This window comes from Leucoraja erinacea, chromosome 5, assembly GCF_028641065.1.
Source record: "Leucoraja erinacea ecotype New England chromosome 5, Leri_hhj_1, whole genome shotgun sequence".
NCBI lineage: Eukaryota > Metazoa > Chordata > Chondrichthyes > Rajiformes > Rajidae > Leucoraja > Leucoraja erinaceus.
Genome location: NC_073381.1, coordinates 24,075,799 through 24,099,731, shown reverse-complemented (window position 1 = coordinate 24,099,731; position 23,933 = coordinate 24,075,799). Strand labels below are relative to the sequence as shown.

Genomic DNA, 23,933 nt, shown 5'->3' with positions numbered 1-23,933 from the left:
AACTATCCCGCATACATTCCAAGAAATCCTCTTCCTTAGCACCCCTGCCAATTTGATTCACCCAATCTATATGTAGATTGAAGTCATCCATTATAACTGCTTTGGCTTTGTCGCACGCATTTCTAATTTCCTGTTTGATACCATCTCCAACTTCGACCAAAATTGAAAAGGAATCCTTGTTGTTTAAGGTATTATGCCCCTATCCCACTTAGGAAACCTGAACGGAAACCTTTGGTGACCTTGCACCCCACCCAAGGTGTCCTTGAGGTTCCCAAAGGTTTTGGTCACTCTCCATAATGGTCGAAAGTGGTTTCCGCGTAGTCGAGGCATCTTCTATGTTCCTGCGATTATTTCAACAAGATCAAAACCGGCCTCGACTATAAATAGGTTGCCGTTTGGTCGAAGCCAGTGGAGTGGGGTTGCTATTTACTTACAGGCAGTCGAAGGCCATCTCCTTCGCTGACCAGCCATTTTGATTGGCTCATTGGAGTTTTCAGCAAAGATCCTATTGAATCCTTGGTTTTCAGGATCTAGAAGATCCGCCGGAAGGTAAAATGCCCGCTAACTTTATTAAACTTCTTAAAACTGTCTCCACTCCTTCTTTCCCCCACCCCCCTCGCTCCCATTCTCTCCCCTTCTCTCTCCCCTTCTCTTTTACTTCTCTCTCCCCTTCTCTGTCCTTCTCTCCCCTTCTCTCCCCCCCCTCTCCCGCGCTCTCTAAAGGACTTACCGTGCTCTGTGTCAGCCGTTTACCTTCCTCTTCATCACGCAGACAGCGCTCCTCAGCTGTCCCTGGCCCCCACCTTCACGATGTGTGTGTGTGTGTGTGTGTGTGTGTTGGTGTGTGTGTGTGGTCGGTAGCAAGGATCCTGTAGGATCTTTGGTCAGTAGATGCAGCTCACGCTTCAGTCGAGGCTTTCCAGGCGAGTGACCAAAACCTCTGGCGACTCATGGAAACCTTGGGTGGGGCGTAAGGTCACCAGAGGTTTCCGTTCAGGTTTCCTAAGTGGGACAGGGGCATAAATTTACCATTTGTACTTATCATACCACATCACCTACCAGAGCACTATATTAGAGTTATCTAGAGATGCAACAGGTACATGGATAGAAATGTTGTGCAGGGAGAGGGGCAAATGTGGGCCGATGGGACTGGTATAGATGGTTGGCATTGGAAAGCTGGGCCAAAGGCCCTGCTTCCATGCTGTATGACTCCATGACTCTAAAGCTGCAGTCTGAAAATAGGTATGTTACAAAACGTACCTGAATCGTGGCTGAGCATCTGCCCCACCCCTTGTGTGTGATTTTGGCGCTGTTTAGAGGGGGCGGGTTTAAAACGCGATTTTTATTAGGCTGTTGCAATCGAAAATGTTCAGCCTAGTAAATCATTAACGGAAAATCGCTGAAAGACCCCGTCGCAAAAGATATTATTAGTATTTATGGCCTTGTAAAATAGTTAGAGTAATTTAAAAATCAGTCTCTAAACTCGCAACCTGTCGCAGCCCCAGGGTTTTATAAAGCAAACAATTAAAGGTATGTACCTTATTTTTACATTAAATGGGGCATGTATATAACCCTGTGTATAAAGTTTTCTATAGCGAGTAGGTCATTTTGGGCTCTTCATATCCCGCAGTATTTTTCTGGGCATTTGAGGGCATAAATCTAGCGCAATGTGAACGTTCTAAACCAGCGCGTTCCACATGAACCCACTAGAAAGCCGATTTAAATTGACTTTAATTTACAGCAATTGAACACTAAATTCATTCCATTTGGCCTATAAATTGATGTAAATGAAATTTAAAAATCATGTTTTATTGTGAATTATTTGTGAATATTATTTGGACACTTGGGCTATTTAAAAATGTTAATCATTTATTAAGAAATGGATAGATGTTTAGATCTAGTAAATTGAAGTTTGAAATTAGCTACAATTGGGTAACTAACTAATTATATGCTTTAATTTCAGGTCATCCAAGTTAGATTATTTTATATTTGTTTCAGAATGGTTCAATCTATGATAACTGAAAATTTCATTCAGTTCTCTTAATTTTTAAGAAGGTTATGTGCTTTTGACTGTCCACGATCACAGCTTTTTTGTTATGTCCATAGAAAATCAATAGGGAACAAGATGCTCATTTCCGAGTATGAAAATGGCCATAACTTTTTTATTACTTGAGATATGAAAGTGAATGAGGTGTCAAATTAAACATTGTTATGCTTTATCTGATGGGATAAATTGCAGACTTGATTTTTTAAATCTCAAAATTTTGTAACATTGCTACTGAAAACAAACACAATGCAAAGGCTCAATTCTGAATCATTGAAAGATTATTATCACATAAAGGTCCATGAACAATCAGCCTTAGCTTGGGAACAGCAGTCCAACAAGTACATAACCGTAGATAGACACAAAAAGCTGGAGCAACTCAGCGGGACAACCCAGCTCTGTCCTGCTGAGTTACTTCAGCTTGTTGTGTCTATCTTCAGTTTAATCCAACATCTGCAGTTACTTCCTACACAAGTACATAGCCATACCACATACCATATAGAGTTATGGAGCATGTAAGCAGGCCCTTCGGACCAACATGCCATGCTAACTAATTACCTATTTAAGCTAGTGCCATTTGTCCAAATGATTTTGAACCCCTCACCAAAAAAGTAAATCAGCACCAATGCTGTGGAGACAATCAGAAAATCTAAGCAATAATTTTCAATTTTGTGATAGATCTGAGCAATGAAGAAGTTGGCTGCATTCTTTTGTGGATGATTAATAAAGATGTGAATCTTATCAACAGCTGGAAATGCGTGAGTAAGAGTCTAAAAATGCTGACGTGATTTTGTGCTAAACTGAACATTAAAATTCATATCTGAATTTACTGATATCTTGTTATTGGAGCTTATGGAAAGGAGTTTTGAAACACAGAAAGAGGTTTTCTGAGACATTGTGTCAGATCCCCAACATGGTAATAACAATGATTCCAAAAATATTCTCAGGCATCATTTAAAGGCATTCAAACATGGTCAACTTACAGGAGTCTCAGAGGGAAATAACACACTTGGTCAAGGACTATATTAGTGGTCTCGTAAGGACTGGGGAATGTATGGAGGAGGACACCAGGCCAGGCAGAGCAGCAGGAGCCACAGCAGGAACGAAGGGCAGCTGGTCTGCTGCCCCTGGCAGATACAGGGTTTCTCCCCTCTGCTGAATCCGAGCATTTGCGGACCCTCTCAGTATCATTGAGGCATGCTGAAGTGCACCACTGTGGCAGAGTGTGCATGGATAAATAAATCTTGGCGCCGCAAACTATGTGTTTGAACAGATTTATCTTTGCATCTGGATGCAGATTTGTACTCAGGCATTTGGCATTGAGGATCAAAATTACAGACTGAAACCAGAGAGTCAATCAGGAGTGAAGGGCTATGTCTTTGGCTTCTATGTGCCACAACACTGCCAGCATGTCAGCTGGTCGGCTGCTTTCACCTTCCAGAACATGGCTCCAGTGATTTCAAAGATAAGCCTAGATGTGAAAGTATGGCGGAGCTGGATCATGTCCCAGGTTAAAACATTTGTATTATTAATTTTAAACTTTCTCCTAATCAATCCATTCTTGGATGCTGAAATATATCGAGTTGCACAGCTATCTTATCATTCAAAATTGAATATACTTTCCTGATAATAGGTCTTTACATCTGTAATGTTTAACCGTTCAACTTGGAATGGTGTCAAGGTAATTAGATAAAATAAAGGCAGAGGAATGAAATGACTTACAATGGAATCACTCAAATACTGCAGTTATTGCCTATATTAAACAATATGCAGAAATCCAAGGAGCTGTGTCATGGCCAGAGGCTCTGCTGATGGTATGCTGCTCACTGGCACAAATGCAAATGCTTCTCATGGCTGAATAGATATGATATTTCGGCCTCAATTTCCATTTGCATGTTATTGTGTTAGAACTGTCTTGATGCTTTAAGGAAGACAATGCTTATAGGAAATATGATGGAAAGAACTAAGCCTTTGTTTTTTGTTTTAGTTTTCGGACACGCAATTGGAAAAACACTGCTCCTTGTATTATTGTATTATCAGTTGGGTACATACATTCCTGCTATGTTGCTCCAGTGTATACATTCTGATAATACGTTCAGCAAGGGATGCAAGGTTGTTACAAAGTAAATCAGAAAGAAGCAACAGATTTCTTGAATAGAAAGAGACTTTATGTTGATAAATGATGGGCCAACAAGATACAAATGGGTCACTGACTTTAAATGAAATTTAACACAACAGGTGGCTAGTAATAATAATTTACATTATGTTTTACATAGATGTGGATAATTTCTTGATTATTGAATTTTGGGAAGGATGAACAAATGGACAAACAATTTACAAATGCATTGATTTTAATATTATTTATTTGGTGAATGGTTATTGGATTAGTTTAAATTGGGTTGTTGGATTGCAAGGGAAAAGATAAATGAATCCGCTTTGAAAGCTGATGTTGGCAATAGAATATCTAGCATGTTTATTTGAAACTGTAGATTTAGACCGGAGACGAGGAAACACTTTTTCTCACAGAGAGTGGTGAGTCTGTGGAATTCTCTGCCTCAGAGGGCGGTGGAGGCAGGTTCTCTGGATGCTTTCAAGAGAGAGCTAGATAGGGCTCTGAAAAATAGCGGAGTCAGGGGATATGGGGAGAAGGCAGGGACGGGGTACTGATTGGGGATGATCAGCCATGGTCACATTGAATGGCGGTGCTGGCTCGAAGGGCCGAATGGCCTACTCCTGCACCTATTGTCTATTGAAATTGTGCTCACAATTTCTGAGGTGGTGATTTTCTTCATGACAATTATAATCGAGTAGGAAGTTCACTATTTCACTAAGGTCCCTTTCATTTTATTCTCTACAACATTTCTTCGTCCCCAAGAGTAATAAGTAATTATTTGTGTGTGTGTGTTGAAAGAACAGATTAAGCAATTAACGATGACAAATGGTGATGCTAGACGATCGTCTTGTCCAGGAGCTGGAATAATTATGTGGGTTAGAGAAGACGAGGTGATGATGTGACTTCAAATGCATTTTTATTCAACCTATTCAACCCTTCAAAATTATTCTACCTTAGCCTCAACCTCTCATTGCCAGAGGATTTGTAATTGAATTTGGATCCACAATTCATAACTATGTGCACAAGTTTTAAAGTATGAGAAATAAAAACCTTTTTTGTTATGTAAATAAAATGCCATTCGGAAACAAATAAAGTGAAATCATTGTCAACATCAGTTTACCCTCCAGAAAGGATCTTTTATAGACCTCATGCTATTTTGGATACGATCTAAAGAATGTCCTTCACAACTGATTCCATATCCTAAACAACCACAATCACAATGGATAAAAGGTTGGACATGTCAATATTTGTCAAATATTCCCTCAGTCCATTCTCTCAAGGCAGTCTTTAGGTAGGTTTTTTTTTACCTTTTCAGCATCAAAACCTTGCTCATTATCTCAAAAGCTTCCTTCACAATAGATAAGTGATCATTACTTGCATGTAGGGTAAATAGCAAAGTGCACATAAAATAAACTGCTTCTAGTGCAAATAATGAATAGAAGATAATTATCAATGGGTACAAGAATCAAATAAGTGCATAAGTGTTCATCACAAATTACACTCAGCACATTCAACACAGTGGCAAAGCTGGGAGAACTGTTACCTCAGAGACTGGGGTTCATTCCTGATCTTAGGTAATGTCTGTGTGGAGTTTGCATAGGCTCCCTGCGACCATGCTTAATTACTGTATGTCTCTAACATGTCCAATAAACATAACACTAGATTAGCCATGAAGGTTGCCATAGTACACATCAAGTAATGGAGACCCATCAACTGTAAATTATGTTTATATGAGTTTTCTACGAGGAGGCAGCAGAACTGTGAACAATGTGAATGAACACAAAGCTAATGAAAGTAAGCAGTCAAATTGACACACGCAAGAGGGACTGAATGAGCCTTACATTACAATTTGAAGTGTACATGAATTAGAAACTGCAATACAAACATGACCTTCTTGAAACTTCAAATTAATGCTAATACCCCAAAAAACCTGCAGGAGGCGACCCATTTTACATCATACTGGGTATTTACATAAAAGTCCATGAAGGTGCCTCTTTACACTTTAGACAAATTCCTGAGAAATAAGTGATAATAATCAAATAAATATTTCTTGGTTTGAATTATTTTTGAGCCAAGCAGAGGAATGCAGTGGTGATTGTGGGAGGAGGCAGGCAGCAGGGGTTACCTGCCCCTCTCGTCAACAATCACTAGGTGATCAATTAGTGATTTGAGTATGTGCATGAATTTGTATAATATGTATCCATTTAAAGTGACCCTCCTGTAGCCTCCAAATTTAAAATTCCTCCTCATACCCCTGGAGTCGCGAGAAGGCAAAGTACTCACAAGTGGCAACTTAAAGCCTCTGTATGTGTGATCAGCATTCCACCCTTTCGGCTGGCTGAATCCATCCTCATAACTTGGAGCCAGCCACCGTACGAGAGCAGTGTTCGAGGCCCCCCAACTGGGGTTATTTCTGAAAGAGAATTCAAATCAAAACTCTCAGAATCCTGAGAATAGGATACATTTTTTAGCAATCAAATTACTTTGAAGAAATCGAAGAAAAGACATTTGGACAGATATATGGAAAAGAAGGATTTAGAAGATAAATATGGGCAAATTGGACTAACTCAGTGTGTTGGCATGGACAAGGTTGGCATGGACAAGGTGGATGCCCAGTCTGCTTCCATCCTTTGTAGTTATATGACCTTAAATCTTAATTATTTTTCTGAATTGGTATTGTCGTTCTCATGGCCTGCTTCCAATTACATAAAATGTATGTCCATATCATGGAAACAGTGTGACAAGAGTGGGAATAAGTGATGCCACAGTAGATTTAGCTGCGTGTGATGTATTCCAAAATATTTTCAAAGTCTCGCCTTCCCTATTAATAACTAGAGCCGTTTTGGCCAACAAGTGATTGTGCTTGACTTTTAAAATTTATCATTATACATTAGACAAATATAAGATGCTGGCCACATTTTGCTGTCCTTTTTGTTTTTAAACAAAAGGCATTACTTCCAATTCTACTCTGCAATATGATGTGGTGCATACTGTCATAACAAGCATTTTGACTTAAGGAAACATTATCAGGTAAAACACACTATAATTCATCTCTAGTCAACTGCAAATGTCCCAGATGCTCTTTCTGTTGGACAATGCTATGCTGAAAGCAACACAATTTATAAAGCCTGGAAACAGGATTGTCTAGTATTATTTTACAATTACTGTGAAATAGTTTTCTTTATTACACTTTACGTTCCAAAATCTTATCATCAAAACAGCTGCAATAAATACATCAAATACATATGTTAATACTGAATTAAAAACAAATCAAAATGCTTCTTAATCATTCCAGATACATAAAATACTTTTTGAAAGTTTTCTACACATTGACTACAAAATTTAATTCTTCAAAATACGTTAATTGATTGGAGTCTCTTGAATTTGAATTATATAATCAAAATGCCAAATTTCTTCATGCAAGAACTTCCACTATACCCTGACATTGTTGTTTTCCCCTGCAAACATATGAAATGTCTTGCCAAAATGCATTACTGTAAAATGTAATCCTGATGCCAAAACAATGAGAACACCCCATATCTTGTTACCCCTTTCTCATCAGATATGACTCAATAATTATTTTTTTCATGAACGTGGTACTCTTTGAAAAGACTGTTAAAAGAAACATGATGAACCTGTGTTGACTGTAAATATTGGGTGTGTAGGTTATTGCCTGAGTGCATGACAGACACAAATCAGTAATGAGGTGACACAAGATCACATGTTATTGGAGTAGAATTAGGCCACGGTCCATTGAGTCTACTCCACCATTCAATCATCGCTATTTTCTGCCTCTTATTCCCAGTTTCCTGCCTTCTCCCCATAACCCTTCACACCCGTTCTAATCACGAATTTGTCTATCTCTGCCTTAACAATTCCACTGACTTGGCCTCTGCAGCCCTCTGTGGCAATGAGTTCCACAGATTAACTACCCTCTGACAAAGGAAGTTCCTCCTCACCTCCTTTCTAAAAGTGTGCCCTAATTGTGGGCTATTGAAGCTAGCTTCCTAGCAATGTAGTTGGGAAGATCACCCTCATTGTCGAGCCAGCTTTGTGGCTTTGCTCTCGAGGTGAGCATTGACTGATTAAACTTAGATCCACATCTCAGCAGTTATACCAAGATGCAGATTCTCCAATTTTTCAACACACTGCAGTCATCCATTTTGCCATTATATTTCTCCATTTCTTTTAGTTCAGAATCTTGACAATCAGCATGTTCTACATCTTCCTGCCATTGACCCAACCACGATGATAATGTCAGGCATGATCAGGTGATCATATGATTCACCTTGACTAAGTCCTTCAAAAGATTTCTTCCATAATACCTCTTGGCTAGCTAATTTGATTTTTCAATTTATTAATTGCTTTACATATATTATTAAAGCAAACATGTGCTTCGGTTTGTTGAAATCCATATGAATTATTTCCTTTCTGCAGTATTCCCCTTTTCTCTAACAGCAGTATAAACTTGCAGAGAATGAGGTCTAGCCTGTACATCTCTCCCATTCAAACCCTGCCTCTGCACAGATTATAAAGGGGCAGCGCAGCCAATGAGTAAGATTTGAATATGAGAAAAGTACAGGCTGATTTCTCTCATCCATGTTTTCAGCTCGGGAGGGGGCGGGGGGGGGGGGGGGGGGGGGGGGGGGGGGGGGGGAGGGGGGGGGGGGGGGGGGGTGGATGGGGGGAGAAATGCAGCAAGGAAATATTTCACATCTGAAGCTCAACCCTTGACATCATACACATTTTCCGGCATTAGGAATGCTGGGATACGTGCAGAATTTCTCCCCTACCATTCACCTTTGACCTTCATGTATCCTCTCACTTGGAAAATGACGAAGCATGAAGGTCATACCAAGAATCACTTCAGTCCAGAAAAGGTAACGCAGTTGTTTAATAAGCTTTAAGGAACATAAAAAGTATAGAATGATAATGATAACAAAGTGAATTGCAGTGAATACCCATTACTTTGTAAAACAGCGAGAATGGTCAATAATGGGAACTAAATGCAATTGTTGCCATGGGAATGCAGAGACCACCTTGGGAAAGACTGACTATTTCCTATGGGATTAAAGATTACTTTGAGGACATATGAAGTCTCGCTTTATTGTTCTGGGTTCCCATTCTGGGGCGTGATCCTGGAACCAGCCAATTCTTTACAGTATACAGTTGTTTTGGTAAGAGCACAAATGATACAAATCAAAAACAAAACTGTAAATCTAAAATTAAAGTAGAAAGGCTAAACGTTTTCAGAGCTCAGGCCATGTGAGGTAAGAGAAAGAGAGTGAATGGTTCAGGTTGAAGATCAACAGAACTGGGAAGGCACAAGGGCACAGCTGGTAGAGCTGCTGCCTCAGCACCAGAGACCCAGGTTTGAGCCTGACCTTGGTTGCTGTATGCACGTGCTCCCTGTGACCATTTGAGTTACCGTGCTCTGGTTTCCTCCTCCATCCCAAAGATGTGTGGGTTTGTAGGTTAATTGGCTTCAGTAATATTGTAAGTTGTTTCTAGTGTATTGGATAGTGTTAGTACACGGGGGTGATCTATAATTGGTTTGTACTTGGTCGAGCGAAGGGCCTGTTTCCATGCTGTATCTCCGAATTGAAAAAGCTTATTAAGAGGTTGTGTGAAGGGTTGCCTGATAAAGTAAACCTGGTGTATATGTTACAAACAGGGCTAACTGTTCAATAAGTGAATAGGAGAAGACTGAGAGTAAGAACATAGACAAAAGCTAAGAAATGCAAAAGGTGATACCTGTACATGGATAGGAGACCAATGCAAAATGAAACTGCCTGAAAAAATATTTTTGACAAACTAATCATGGGTACTAGAGGAGGTTGATATAATGGTTCTGAAAAATGAGGGCGAATAAAGGGAAATCAGCCAAACAGGCAATACCTGTGCTTAAAGCAGTGACCAGCAAAAGCCCTGCAGAGGAACGATGTCTGATTGGGGTCAATAAACTAGATAGTACCTCTGAATTGAAATGGAGATCTTCCCAGCCCTGTTACAGGGCAACCTCCACGGAGAGGAAATAGTGTGTACATATTCAGCAGAAGACGAATGAACTTGGAGTGGAGTGGAATGTAATGTAAACACCATTTAGTTTACTGACTGCTCAGCCCAAATGTCTTTCTAGGGTGTCCTTAATGCCAATTGAATTGGATAAAACAGAGGCCTGTTATTGTTGGCTTGGTGCAGGACCAACAGCACAGTTTGGAGTTTACAACAGGACCACAAACCTGTTAGTAAAGTTACCAATTATTTTTTGTGATTTCCTACACTCAGAACATATTTTGATGTATTTTAAAAGATATTCACAAACCCAAAGGATTTTTTAGACTTTAGAATTTAGAGATACAGTGGAGAAGCACCCTACCAAGTCTTCGTCGACCAGCGATTATCCTGTGCACTAGCACTACCCTACACACTAAGAACAATTTACAATTTTACCAAACCCAATTAGCCTACAAACCAATAAATCTTTGGAGTGCAGGTGTCAGGGCTATGGGGAAAAGGCAGGAGTATGGGGTTAGGAGGGAGATATAGATCACCAATGATTGAATGGAGGAGTAGACTTGATGGGCCGACTGATTTAATTCTGCTCCTATCCCTTATGAACTTATGAAACCAGAGCACCCGGCGAAAACCCACGCGATCATACGGAGAATGTACAAACTCAATACAAACAGCACCCATAGTCAGGTTCGAACCCATGTCTCGGGCGCTGTGAGCAGCATCTCTACTGCTGTACTAGAGATGAGAGACGAGATGAGAAGAACTTTTTTCACACAGAGAGTGGTGAATCTCTGGAACTCTCTGCCACAGAGGGTAGTTGAGGCCAGTTCATTGGCTATATTTAAGAGGGAGTTAGATGTGGCCCTTGTGGCTAAGGGGATCGGGGGGTATGGAGAGAAGGCAGGTACGGGAAACTGAGTTGGATGATCAGCCATGGTCATATTGAATGGCGGTGCAGGCTCGAAGGACCGAATGGCCTACTCCTGCACCTAATTTCTATGTTTCTATGTTTCTATGTTTCTACTGTGCCGCCCCCATTTTGTGATGCAGGAAATCAGAAAGCCTATTTATGTACAGCAAGGCGTCATAAACACAAACAAGGTAAGTCCACCCTATTATGGAATCATTTATATTTGTTGATACCATATATAACTCTCTGTACTTTAAAAAAAAACAACAACTTTAGAACATTTATTTCCACCCAAGAGAGCAAACAGTAGGAATCTCGATCTAGTATCTCATCTGAAAGACTTTACTCTGGCAGTTTGGCACTGAAGCTTCAGCTGAACAGTGTTCAAAGTGTCTGGAGTTGAATCCACTCACTTATGTATCAAAGTAAAGAGTACAACCAGCTGGGTCACATCTGACACCCTTGCAGCGCTGCATCTGACTTGATTTTCATTTTTATACTGTGTGCTCCTTTCTCTCAAGTTCACAGTGGCATTTTTCAAAGCCACCTTTAAAATATCTTTGTTTACAGCCTGCATATAAACGACAGTTACTGAAAATAACTTTTTGCTGGTCTTTTGATATCAGTTTTTGATATTTAATTGCCAGTATTTTCCATCAATGTGAGGCTTTTATTGTTTAGCCTCTCGAAGGAACACAAGATCATTACGTAAGAAGCAGGCACGTGGAACGATAGGTTTTGGAAAGACTCAGTAAGTACCTGACCAACAGCAACATCCAAATACCTTAACAGCTATGAAATGGAACACTTCAAGGCTAGTAATAACGAAGGGTAAATGAAGAAAGTTCCAAAAACCTGTTGTTGCAGTTCCCATTAATTGACCTGTATTTTCTGGCCAAACAACTATTGTGGCAAGTTGGCGGCTGCATGTGAGGTAAACATCCTGATGCAGTAGCAAGGGCTTTCAGCGCGTTCACAGACAGAAGACCTAAACCCAAATGACAAAAGTCTCTTATTTAAGTTTCATAACTCTTCAGAAATGTCACCGTTACAGTGAAATAATAACTTCTATTAAGCATGCATATTTTCCGATGTTGCACCACTGAGCTGAATTTCCTGCAGATCATCTGGTTATGAGGTCTTGAATCAAGAACAGGATTGTAGACACTTGCTCTTGGTTTCCAGGTACCCACAATGGTGGACTTTGACCCCAAAATCTTGACCAAGATGCACCAATAATTCTGAACTAATGGTGCATGTTTGTCTCAGATTTTAGTATAAACTGAAATAGATTGTTGAGAGCAAGTGACCAAACCAATCTCTCTGTCCAACCTCTCTGTCCACTGCTTGCAAATGCAAGTGAAAGGTCCAATGGCTATTTGAACCCATACTGCGATGTTGGATTGCCCCCTTGGTCAGCTGACTGCATTCAGGAAGAATAGCAGATCTATGTGTGTTTGGTAAAGTAGCACCCTTGCAGGAGCTTGCCAGAAAATAATGGAACTAACAGGTGCGTGCTTGCCTTCCCATTCCCAAACTGACCTTTCTGTCCTGGGCCTCCTCCACTGTCAGAGCGAGGTCACATGCAAATTGGACGAACAGCAACTCATATTTCACTTGGGCAGCTTACAACCCAGCAGTATGAACGTTGATTTCTCTAATTACAAGGAACCCCTGGCTTCCCTCTCTCTGGACTCTGTGCATCCACCCAATCTATTCCTCTCATGATTTTTTTGCACCTCAATAAGATCACCCCTCATCCTCCTGTGCTCCAAGGTACTTGGATCATAAGTCCTTGCGTGAAAATATTTTGCTTCAAATGCTCCTTCGATCTTTTAACCAACATTTAAATCTGCATCCCATTGATAATGATTGAATATCATATGGCTCTGAAACAAAAAATGTTTACACAATTTTGAGGAATTGGTCTATTTCTGATATCAGCAACAACACACTTAGTTGAGCACTAAGGAAAGATGGACACAGGACTGAGAACACAACTGAATTACGTGATATATATCACCTCCACCTGGAGAGAGGACAGAAATTGGAATGGATTCAATTTTATTTGAGCCTTATAAACTGATATTGCAGTCAAAGTGAGCGGTATCATTTTGGAGTTTATGTGATTCTGGGGAAAATAATTTGGGTTCTAAGATTTTAAGAAGGCATGTTCTTTTGTTCACTAATTTGCTATTTTGGGTGACTCGACATTGATCACAATAATTTAAGTGGCTTTAGATGCCATAAATTCATGTAAAATATAAGATTAACAATTGTACATTCAGATGTTTGCATAATTTTATATAATGAGATCATTCATGTTTTGTAACAGTAAATTATCTACAGCTTGGCCAAATTAGAGAATATTTTTACTAACGATTGATACTCAGCAGCAGTCTAATATAAGTGATAAATCATTTGACGACTCTACAATAATCTTTTGTGGAAATGTTGTCAACTTGTCGGGAAATATAATTTAACGTAACTTTATAATGAACAAAGGTATCCAATAAGCAACTTCATGTGACAGAGGATGGATCATTTGAAATAGAACTCACCATAAATATTCCTACAGGGGTTTAATATATGTAATTTTGAAAGATTTTGCATAACATATAACATAATAATAGTAGAATATGTGCAACGCACAATTCTATTTACAATTCAGGGGCTGTTTGGATTCTGCACTAAGTGACGAGGTTAAAGTTACTTATTTCAAAGGTGGTTACAAAGGAAAAAAACAGTTACAAGTTAAAATCAGATCTAAGCTGGAGAGGTACAGATATAATAGGGCCATGAATTTATCTGGAGCCAGAAACCACAACTTTGCATCTCACTGGGCAGATTGCACTCCATTGAAATAATCCTGCATTACTAATCCTTATATTTGCTGCTGAATGCTCAGATGGTGCATTGATGTTCTGACCTAAGTTGGCCTCGTGATTGTAGCTCTGCATCAACAATGCCCTCATGCTTTACGAGGATGTTGCCAGGATTCCAGGGGTTGAGCTACAGGGAGAGGTTCAGTCAGCTGGATAGACAGACAGTCTCTTGCCCAGAGTAGGGGAATCGAGAACAAGAGGATGTGGGTTTAAGATGTGGGGGGAAAGATTTAGTAGGAACCCCAGGGGTAACCTTTTCAAACAAAGGGTGGTGGGTATATGGAACGAGCTGCTAGAGAAGGTAGTTGCGGCAGGTACTATCGCAATGTTTAAGAAATATTTAGACAGGTACATGGATAGGATGGGTTTAGAGGGATATGGGGCAAACACAGACAGATGAGACTAGTGTAGATAGGACTTGGTGGTCAGTGTGGGAAGGTTGGGTTGAAGGGCCTGTTTCCGTGCTGTATCACTCTATGACTCTATCTGTCCAGTCACAGATGCATTATCTTCATGGGGGAACTGACAACATGCCATGAAATCCCATCTTGCCTGTGGTTCCTATATCCTGAGATGAAAAAATATATATATCTGTTTCTGTTATACTCTGTGGTGGAGAATAATTAAAATAAATAATTTTATTTATCTGAGGGTGGAGCACGTACATATTCTGGGTACAGTAGAATGAGAGGAAGAGCTTTATTCTTCATGTGTTATGTCTTACCTATGAACTAATGACACCAGCTAATAAAATGGGCAATTGTTCATTTTTTCTCAAGTTATCATTTAAAATCTTTTGCTGTAAATATTTATTTGAGGGATAGACATGACTTCCTTACCAGTAACATTCACTGATCTTCTGTATTTATGGTGAACTCTTTTTTGGATCAGAATCAATGACATTCCCATTATCTCAGCAGCTCTTGAAACCATTTTGCTCTCAGGGTCTGGCCGCTTGGAAACTGACATCAACTCAATGGAAGAGGACAGTCTACTGACATTGATATTCCTGGTGGAGAAAGATAAAGCCAAAGGATCTCATGTCAGACTGTAGTTGAAGTGTAAAAGCATTTGATCAAATTATTTCACACAGTCTCAATTGCGTTTTATAAAAATTGTGCAAAGCAAAAGAGCTGAATTTGGAGAGTCTAGTTTCTCAATGTGTTAATCTATCCGAATGTGTCATTGCTTAGCGTAGCAACTGCTCTGTCCAAGACTGCAAGAAATCGCAGTGTTGTGGAAGCAGCCCAGTCCATCATGCCAACAGATCCACTGTACATCTCAGATATGTTCAGCCAGAGGTACATTATGACACATTGCAAGATTTTGGAGATGCGGAAGGCAAACCGTACGTTTGACAATCTGAATGGAATTTCTGTTTCACGCACATTTTGGGAAGGAAAATTAAATATTGTTCTCGTCATTAGTCATTAATTTATTGTCACATGTACAGAGGTACAGTGGAAAGCTTTTGTTGTGTGCTAACTGGTCAGCGGAAAGACAATACATGATTACAATTGAGCCATCCAGCGTATACAAATACAAGATAGGGAATATTGTGAATAACATTTAGCACAAGATAAAGCCAGCAAAATCCGATCGAAGTTAGTCCAAGGGTCCACAATGAGATAGATAGTAGTTCAGGACTGTTCTCTAGTTCACAAGTTATAGAAGTTGAATGAGGCCATTTGGCCCATCGAGTCTCCTCCGCCATTCAATCATGGCTGATCTCTGCCTGCTAATCCCATTTTCCTGCCTTCTCCCCATAACCCTTGACACTCATTCTAATCAAGATTCTGTCTATCCCTGCCTTAAAAATATCCACTGGCAGCCTCCACAGCCCTATATGGCAATGAGTTCCACAGCTTAACTACCCTCTGACCGAAGAAGTTCCTCCTCACCTCCTTTCTAAAAGAGCGCCCTTTAATTCTGGTGCTATGACCCCTGGTCCTAGACTCTCCCACCAGTGGAAACATCCTTCCCACATCCACTCTATCTATGCCTTTCATTATTCTGTAAGTTTCAATGAGTCCCCACCCCCCCCTCAACCTTCTGAACTCCAGCAAGTAGAAGGTGATGTCAAACGCTCTTCATATGCGAACCCACTCACTCCTGGAATAATTCTTGTCAACCTCCTCTGGACCCTCTTCAGAGCCAGCACATCCTTCTTCAGATATGGGCCCTGAATTTCCTCACAGTACTCCAAATGCGGCCTGACCAGTGCCTTATAGAGCCTCAGCATCACATCTCTGTTTTTTTGTATTCCAGTCGTCTTGATATAAATGCTAGCATTGAATTTGCCTTCCTTACTACCGATTCAACTTGCAAATGAACTTTATTGGGAGCCCTGCTCCAACACTCCAAAGTCCCTTTGTGCCTCTGATTTCTGGATTCTCTCTCCATTTAGAAAATAATCTACGCCTTTATTTGTATTACCAAAATGCATGACTTTGCTATAATTAATTTAAACTCGCAACTTCTCTGCCTACTCTCCTAACCTGTCCAAGTCCTTCTGCAGAGTCCTTACTTCCTCTACACTGCCTGCCCATCCACCTATCTTAGCATCATCTGCAAACTTGGTTGTTGTTGGTAGGATGAGTCATAGCCTCATACAGTGTGGGAACAAGCCCTTCGGCCCAACTTGCCCACACCGGCCAACATGCCCCAGTTACACTATTCCATATCCCTCCAAACCTGTTCTATCCATATACCTATCTAAATGTTGGGATAGTTCCTGCCTCAACTACCACCTCTGGCAGCTTGTTCCATACATCCACCACCCTTTGTGTGAAAAGCGTAATGGTGATGGTTCAGCTGCCTAATAAGAACTGGAAAAGAAAGAAACTGTTCCTGAATCTGGAGTAGTGCGTTTTCACACTTCTATACATTTTACCCGATAGGAGAGGGGAGAAGAACGAGTGCCCGATGTGTGACTTGTCCATGATTATGCTGGTGGCTTTGCTGAGGTAGCATGAGGTGTAATTGGAGTCAATGGAAGGGAAGTTGGAAGTTGAATCTGGGCTGCGTCCACGATTCTCTGCAATTGCTTGCGGTCTTAGATGGAGCCGTTCCCCAACCATGCTATGTTGCATCCTGATATAATGCTTTAATTTGTCATTGGTTTACTGTACACCCTGCGCACTCACAAATGTGCAGCCAAACTCCATTAACAAGTTTGCTGATAACTTCGCCACAGTAGGTTGGATCTCGAACAATACCGAGACAGAGAACAGGAAGGAGATCGGGAGCTTAGTATAAAGACCACATCCTCTCCCTCAATGTTGGAAAAATGAGCGAGCTGTACATTGTCTTCAGGAATTGGGATGAAATATACGCCCCAGTCTACATCAATGTGCTGCAGTGAAGACGGTTGAGAGCTTCAAAATTCCTAGGTGTGAATATCATTAACAAATTGCCCTGGTCCAACCACATCAATGCTCTGGTCAAGAAAACACACCAATGCCTTTTCTTCCTCACAAGACTAAAGACATTTGACATGTCTCAAATGATTCTTACCAATTTCTACAGTTGCACCATAAAAAGCATCCTATCCGGGGCAGCTTTATATGACAATGGCTCCGCCGCAAGACTACAAGGAATTGCAGAGAGTTGGAACTCAGCCCTGTCCATGATGCAAACCAGCCTCCACCCCATCTACACTTCATGTTGTCTTGGGAAAGCTGCCAACTTCTTCAAGGACCACTCACACCCCAGTAATTCACTGCAATAGGTCAGACTCTTGCATGAACCTCTCGTATGTAACATGATTGGCATTGGTTAGCCTTCCTATTTGGTTTAATATTGTCATTGGTGCCAAGATGCAGCAAAACAATTTATTTTGTGTGCTAGCCAGGCAAATCATGCCATATATGAATACATCAGATAGTGCAAAAGGTGGGAGGAAACAGAATGCAGATTATTTGTGTTACAGCTAAAGAAAAAGGCGCAAATGCCACAATGTGGTAGATTGGGAGACCGGGGATATATCCTTAGCATATGAGAGGCATTTTCTCGAATGATCTGTGCTGCCAAGTCATTATATCATCTGCCCTGTGGGGGAGGGGAAAAGAGAATAACCAGAGTGTGAGTTTTCCTTGATTTTGTTGGCTGCTTTTCCAAGGCAGTATGAGGCGTAGAACTGGTCTGAAGTGTTGTTTTTACCTTTTCATTGTGTGATCTATAGCCTTGTCCACCATATCTAATCCTCCTTGAACTGCATGAGGTAGAAATGGGTCACCTAGCTTCTCCGTACCTTCTTTGGAGTAAAAGAAATGTGTGAATACATACATGAACCATCTGCCATCCCAAAACGGAAAGAGCTGGAAGCATTCAGCAGGTTAGGCAACATCTGTACAAAAATAAATAAAGTTACTGCTTCAGGTTAAACAGCCTTGATCAGAAATAAGAAGTGGCACACCGGGAGAGTTGCTGCCTTACAGCGTCGGAGACCCGGGCTCGAATCTGACTACAGGTGCTGTCTGTACAGAGTTTGTACATTCTCCCTGTGACCACATGGGTTTTCTCCCACATTCCACAGAGATGTAAGTTTGTAGGTTAATTGACTTCTGTATATTGTCCCTAGGAAGTAGGATAGAACTTGTATAGGGGGATCGCTGGCCAGCGGGACTCGTGGGTTGAAGGGCCTGTTTCCCTGCTGTTTCTATAAATTAAAGAAAACAAGTCATAGAGAAGATCTGGGAGGGTTGCATAGGATGCAGGAAACATTTCCAACAAAGTGAGGCCAGGTTTGCTATAGCAACTAATTTCATCAACGTGGTAATGATAGTAGCTAGAGAGAGGTGAAAATGGAACAAAAACTATCAAATGTAGGCTGTTAGTGAGTGAGAATACTGACAAAAAACAAACTCCTCCAATCAAACTCCTATGAGATATGCCAATATCTATTACAATATAATCTGACCACATATGTTCTCCCCCCCCCCCCCCCCCCCCCCCCCCCCCCCCCCCCCCCACCCCCCCCCCCCCCCCCCCCCCCCCCCCCCCCCCCCCCCCCACACCTTCCTCTACATCAGACATTATTCTATGGGATCAGAACGGTCCATTTCCAGACAAGGCAAAAGATTGATGTTGAGAGGATGGCAGTTCACAGAAAACAACATACAGACCAATAAAATGTAACAAAAAAATCAATTTACACATGGCTTATAAATTAATTCATATTTATATATAATTCAAAGCCCATCAAACATAACAACCTATAACTTTATATTATAAATTATAATGGAAAGTCTTAAGCTCGTCCTTGTAGATAATCACATACACTAAACCTACAGTTCAGTAATATGTACACGCTGTATCCCCGTTCCAAAATTTGGGGATCATTGAAATCCAATACTGTGAATTTAGAATAAGAGGCCAATGATAAACTTCAAGCAAATTGTTCAGTTTCAGTACAACAATGATCCATGTGGTAATGTTGCAAACTAGTAATGTTAACGAGAAAGTAATAAAAATAAAAGCCTTTTTAAACCTTCTGTATCTCCCCACTCACGGAAGATCTTTGAAATAACGCACTTTAAAAAACTTACCAGTTGTAATCGTCAAACCTTTCTTATTCAAAGGGAAAAGCAATCTCATACAAAGCATCATGACTGCAAACCCCAGCAATGTCATTAATCTCATTCCGAAGGACGAGGTCAAAACTACTAGAGTGGAGAATAAAGAAAATACACATTTGAAACGAGTTATTCAGCGAAGTGAACAGATTACAAACACCCCAAAGGCTTTTATTGACATGGTCACGCTAACAGTGCAGCAGCACTAGGACTGCAATTCTAAACGCTTTTCTCAGCTAAATTATGAAGTCCATATTTGCACATAGACAAATGGCAAGCCTCCAGTGGGGTTCCAAATGAAAATTACAGTCCAGGTGGTAGTTCTGCTGAATAGATTTGCAACCAGCTAATTTACAACCATGTTGACTACTTTTTCCCCAATTACAACAATGGCAACAAAAGTGATCTTTGATGTTGAAACCACAAGCTGCTGGATGCAATATCTGGACCTATGTCCAGGTCTATGTCAATTTTAAATTCAAAGTTTAAGTCCTTCAATATTTTTCCCACAATAATTATTTTCTGTTTAAGATGCTTAATTTCCAGTACTTTACTGTCCAACATCATAAAGATACTCTGGGGGTTAATTGCTCATTATGTGAATTTCATGGAAGTGCTGCAATGTCGTTAAACTTACAAGGTTAAGTCAGATTTGGTATTATATTTATGCTCCTGCAATACCACAAGGTCTCGCATAGTAGTTGGTCCAGAAGGTTAAAATGCATCGGATCCAAGGTCACACCTTACATGCTCTTTGTACCCTTCCATATCTCTAGTTTATCTCTCCCCAGTCTCAGTCTGAAGAAGGGTCTTGACTCGAAATGTCAACCATTCCTTCTCTTCAGAGATGCTGCCATTCCTGCTAACTGTTTACACAGTATTTTCATTTTGGGCTATTAAGAGCCAAGAAGATAAATCCGGGCACCTACTGATGTTCATTTACCTTTACATTTCTTTCAATGGCACAGAGGTGCAGGAGGATTTCCAAGCAATCACTAATTCGCATTTGCAAACGACAAATAGGGCAATGAAGTAAGAGGAGCAAATTGGTGCATAAACAACAAAGTGAATGGCTTCCTTGTCCACTGCCTCACCAAGTTTAAGAATCAATAGTTAAAAATTGATTTTTTGCAATTAACGATTTCAAATGACATTTCAGACCATATTGGCCGATGTTTAAAATTCTACTCTGGCATTGTCTACATATAATAATTGAAATTACGTTACGTTAAAATTTTGAAATAAATGAAATTACTGCAATTAAAACTGATTTGCACAAATAGCAAACGTATGAATTTATCATCGAAAATGATTGAACATATATTTGAACTAGATATATCAAATTGAAAGTCATTGTTGCATAAATATAAAATCTGGCAAACAATTAAAACTTCTCAATGTAAAAGAAGAAATTGGACATTTTAAACAATTAAATTAATTAGCTGTAAAATAAATCTTAAGATTCCATATAGATTATTCAGAGCAATGCGCATGTTACCTGATTGCTTTTCAAAGTCGTTCCTTGAAGACTTTGAGTTCTTTGACTACCCCCCAACTGTGGCTCTCTCAAATTTAGGAGGTTTTTTTTTATGCTTTGTTCTTTCTTGCATTAAGTGCCTCATATCTTTAAATATCCTTCATGGTCTGATGCATGAACTTTTCAAAAGGCTTTGGTGAAATATTGTGTGTGTGCTCTCAAAGCTCTTCAAACCAGAGGCGGACTCGTCATCTTATTGCAATTGACGTCAAGGAAGAACAATTCAGTCAAAGTGGCAAACTTAAAGAAATGGTTGAAAGCTTTTTTATGTGTCTTGTGGCTGCGCATACATTTCTGACTTGACTGATTTGAGTGGAAGCATTTAAAAAAATTAAGATTGCCACTGGGCTCAGCGTTAGGTCCCTTGATATAAATCAATGATTAAGAGTTCATGTCGAAGGCATGAATAAGTAGATGATGCAAAAAATAATTATTTGGTTATTAACGATGAAGAAAGCTACAGATTGCACAATGATATGGATTGGTCCGGTCAATTGGGAAGTACAAACAAACTGGGGGATTAGAAAATAAATGTCAGGATACTGAACGCTGTAAAGGACAGACATTTGTAGGATCTGTTTTTCATCCAGCACTTCTATTCCTAAATGAGAGACTGTGATTTATAGCAAGTTTGTGGATAAGGCACGTGATTTTGATAACATTAAGATTGTGCATTATGCCTTCTATAGATACTATCAATGCTCTGACGATTATTACAAATCACCTTTAATACATCCAAATCACTTGAATAATATTCCCGATCTACTAGCAATCACTAATCTACATAGCTGATAGTTAGTATATGTGAATGTTTCTCAGATATTTAATCTTGCTCAAACCTCCTCCAGTTGCCTAGTTGACTCTTCATCCAACTGCAGCACTGAATATTGACACCACTTGCTCTTTCTTTTCCTTGCTCGCTGCTTTTGCTGCGTGATCAGCTACCTGGTTGATCCCCAATGCTTCCTCTCATGGTGTTTTATCACTAGATGTGCCATTTGTACTTCGAGTCTTTGTTTAACATCTCATTTTGTCCTGAGTTGCTTGTTTCTGTGAAAAGCTTTATCTTGAATTAAAGCATGGGATCTCAATTTATCAACCGGTACTGTTGCTCAATAATTGGGTGCCGATTGTTGCCTGAATGCAGAATGCAGAATTTCTAGCTTTTTCGATTTCTGTGGAGTTTATTCCTTCATTTAACTCTTTGCATCCAGGAGGATAATTGGACAAATTTCCATAAATTACAAAGTGGTCGTAGAGATTGATGAGGTACTGAAGGAGACAAGGCATGCTAGCTTTATTGGCTAAGGCATAGAATGGAAGTGGAGATGTAACAAAGTGTTGAATTTTCACTTCATATTTTGAAAAATTTGCACTAAAGTGTGCATAATTTTAAGATTGTTGGAAGATACCAACCTTAATTAGTAGAGCCGTGGACATGATGCTGTAACCACGAGGTCCAGGCCAGGCCAGTGTTAGTTGGGGGACCACAATTGCCTCGCCTACATGAGCTGTCACTTCCTGTATCTCTCCTCAGGTTAGTGACACTCTTTACCTTGTTGACCATCTCTCACCAGCAGAGGCTCGAAGCTGGGATGAGTGAATAACCTGCTGAGAAGTTTTTGGAGAATGCTGCGTACATAGGCTGTAGTGAAATGTTTTTTAAATGCTTGCCTCCATCCTGCCTGCCAATTAAAGGGAGGGGATATCAAAGGTCTTGACCATTGGATATAACCAACGATCTTCTGGCAATTGGCCTCGTTGAGTCAGAAGAGAGGTTGGTGGTGTGGTTCAAAGGGAAACAGATTTTTGCTGGTTGCAGCATATGGAGAAAGGCTGTGTCAACAACATTGTCTATCTGTATTGTGACTTTAACATAGTTTAGTTTAGAGATACAGCGCGGAAACAGGCCCTTCCGCCCAATGATCCCCGCACACTAACACTATTCTACACACATGAGGGACAATTTACACATTCACCAAGTCAATTAACCTGCAAACCTGTATTTCTTTGGAGTGTGGGCGGAAACAGAAGATCTCGGAGAAAATCTACACGGTCATGGGGAGAATGTACAAACTCCATACAGACAGCACCCATAGTCAGGATTGAACCTGAGTCTGGTGATGTGAGGTAGCAGCTCTATCGCTGTGCCACCCTGGGAGAAAAACATCCTAAGGTGCTTTACGGCAGCCTCAGGAAACAAAGCTTTGGGCATGTCACACAGTGTGGTAGTGGGACATGTGACCAAATACTTGGCCGAAGAGGCAAGGTTTCAAGGGGCATCTTCAAAGGGAAAGAAAGATAGCGAGGTGAGATGAATTGAGATTGAAAATTGTAGAGACAGTCTTGGAAGCTGAAAGCTGCATATGGTGAAATAATTAAATGCAAAGAAAATTAGGAAACCAAAATTGTAAAAGCTCAGATATTTTGAATGTTAATCGGCTGGATGGGGAATACAAAGAAAGGGAGATGAGAGCCCCTGGGGGATATTGAAGACAAGGATAAGAATTTAAGAAGAGTTTGAAAGAATCTAAGATTATGGATGTCAGTGCAAGGGTAACCAGCCAGAATTGTATTTATCTAGAAATAAGAAAGCTACAGATGATAGTTTCAACTGCCTATGAACTTGTAGCTGGAAAAGAGTCAACAATATGAATTGAATTGGGCTTATGTGTCAATGTGGAGTTATCAAAGTTGACAATAGTTTTAGACAATAGTTGGGGAGTTTTTGTTACTTTTAACACCAGAAGTTCTCCGTACATCTGATTGCCCTGAACATCATACACTATCTTCAATTGACTGATCTTTTTAATTTTTGGTACAGGAGACTTTCCTCAAATTCCTCTTGCC

At 40.2% G+C, this 23,933-nt stretch overlaps 1 protein-coding gene across 1 annotated transcript in view; it reads right to left on the bottom strand.

The window, feature by feature from the left end:
- tpo (thyroid peroxidase) overlaps positions 1–18,166 on the bottom strand; it is a 52,160-nt gene extending 33,994 nt beyond the window's left edge. Inside the window, exons 1-4 of the mRNA XM_055634942.1 lie at positions 18,132–18,166; positions 14,810–14,979; positions 11,941–12,073; positions 6,441–6,570 (exon numbers count right to left, since the gene is read on the bottom strand). Of these exons, the coding sequence (XP_055490917.1) occupies positions 6,441–6,570; positions 11,941–12,073; positions 14,810–14,979; positions 18,132–18,166 (468 nt within the window). The remainder of the gene's footprint in view (positions 1–6,440; positions 6,571–11,940; positions 12,074–14,809; positions 14,980–18,131) is intronic.
- Positions 18,167–23,933: the final 5,767 nt, after the last annotated feature.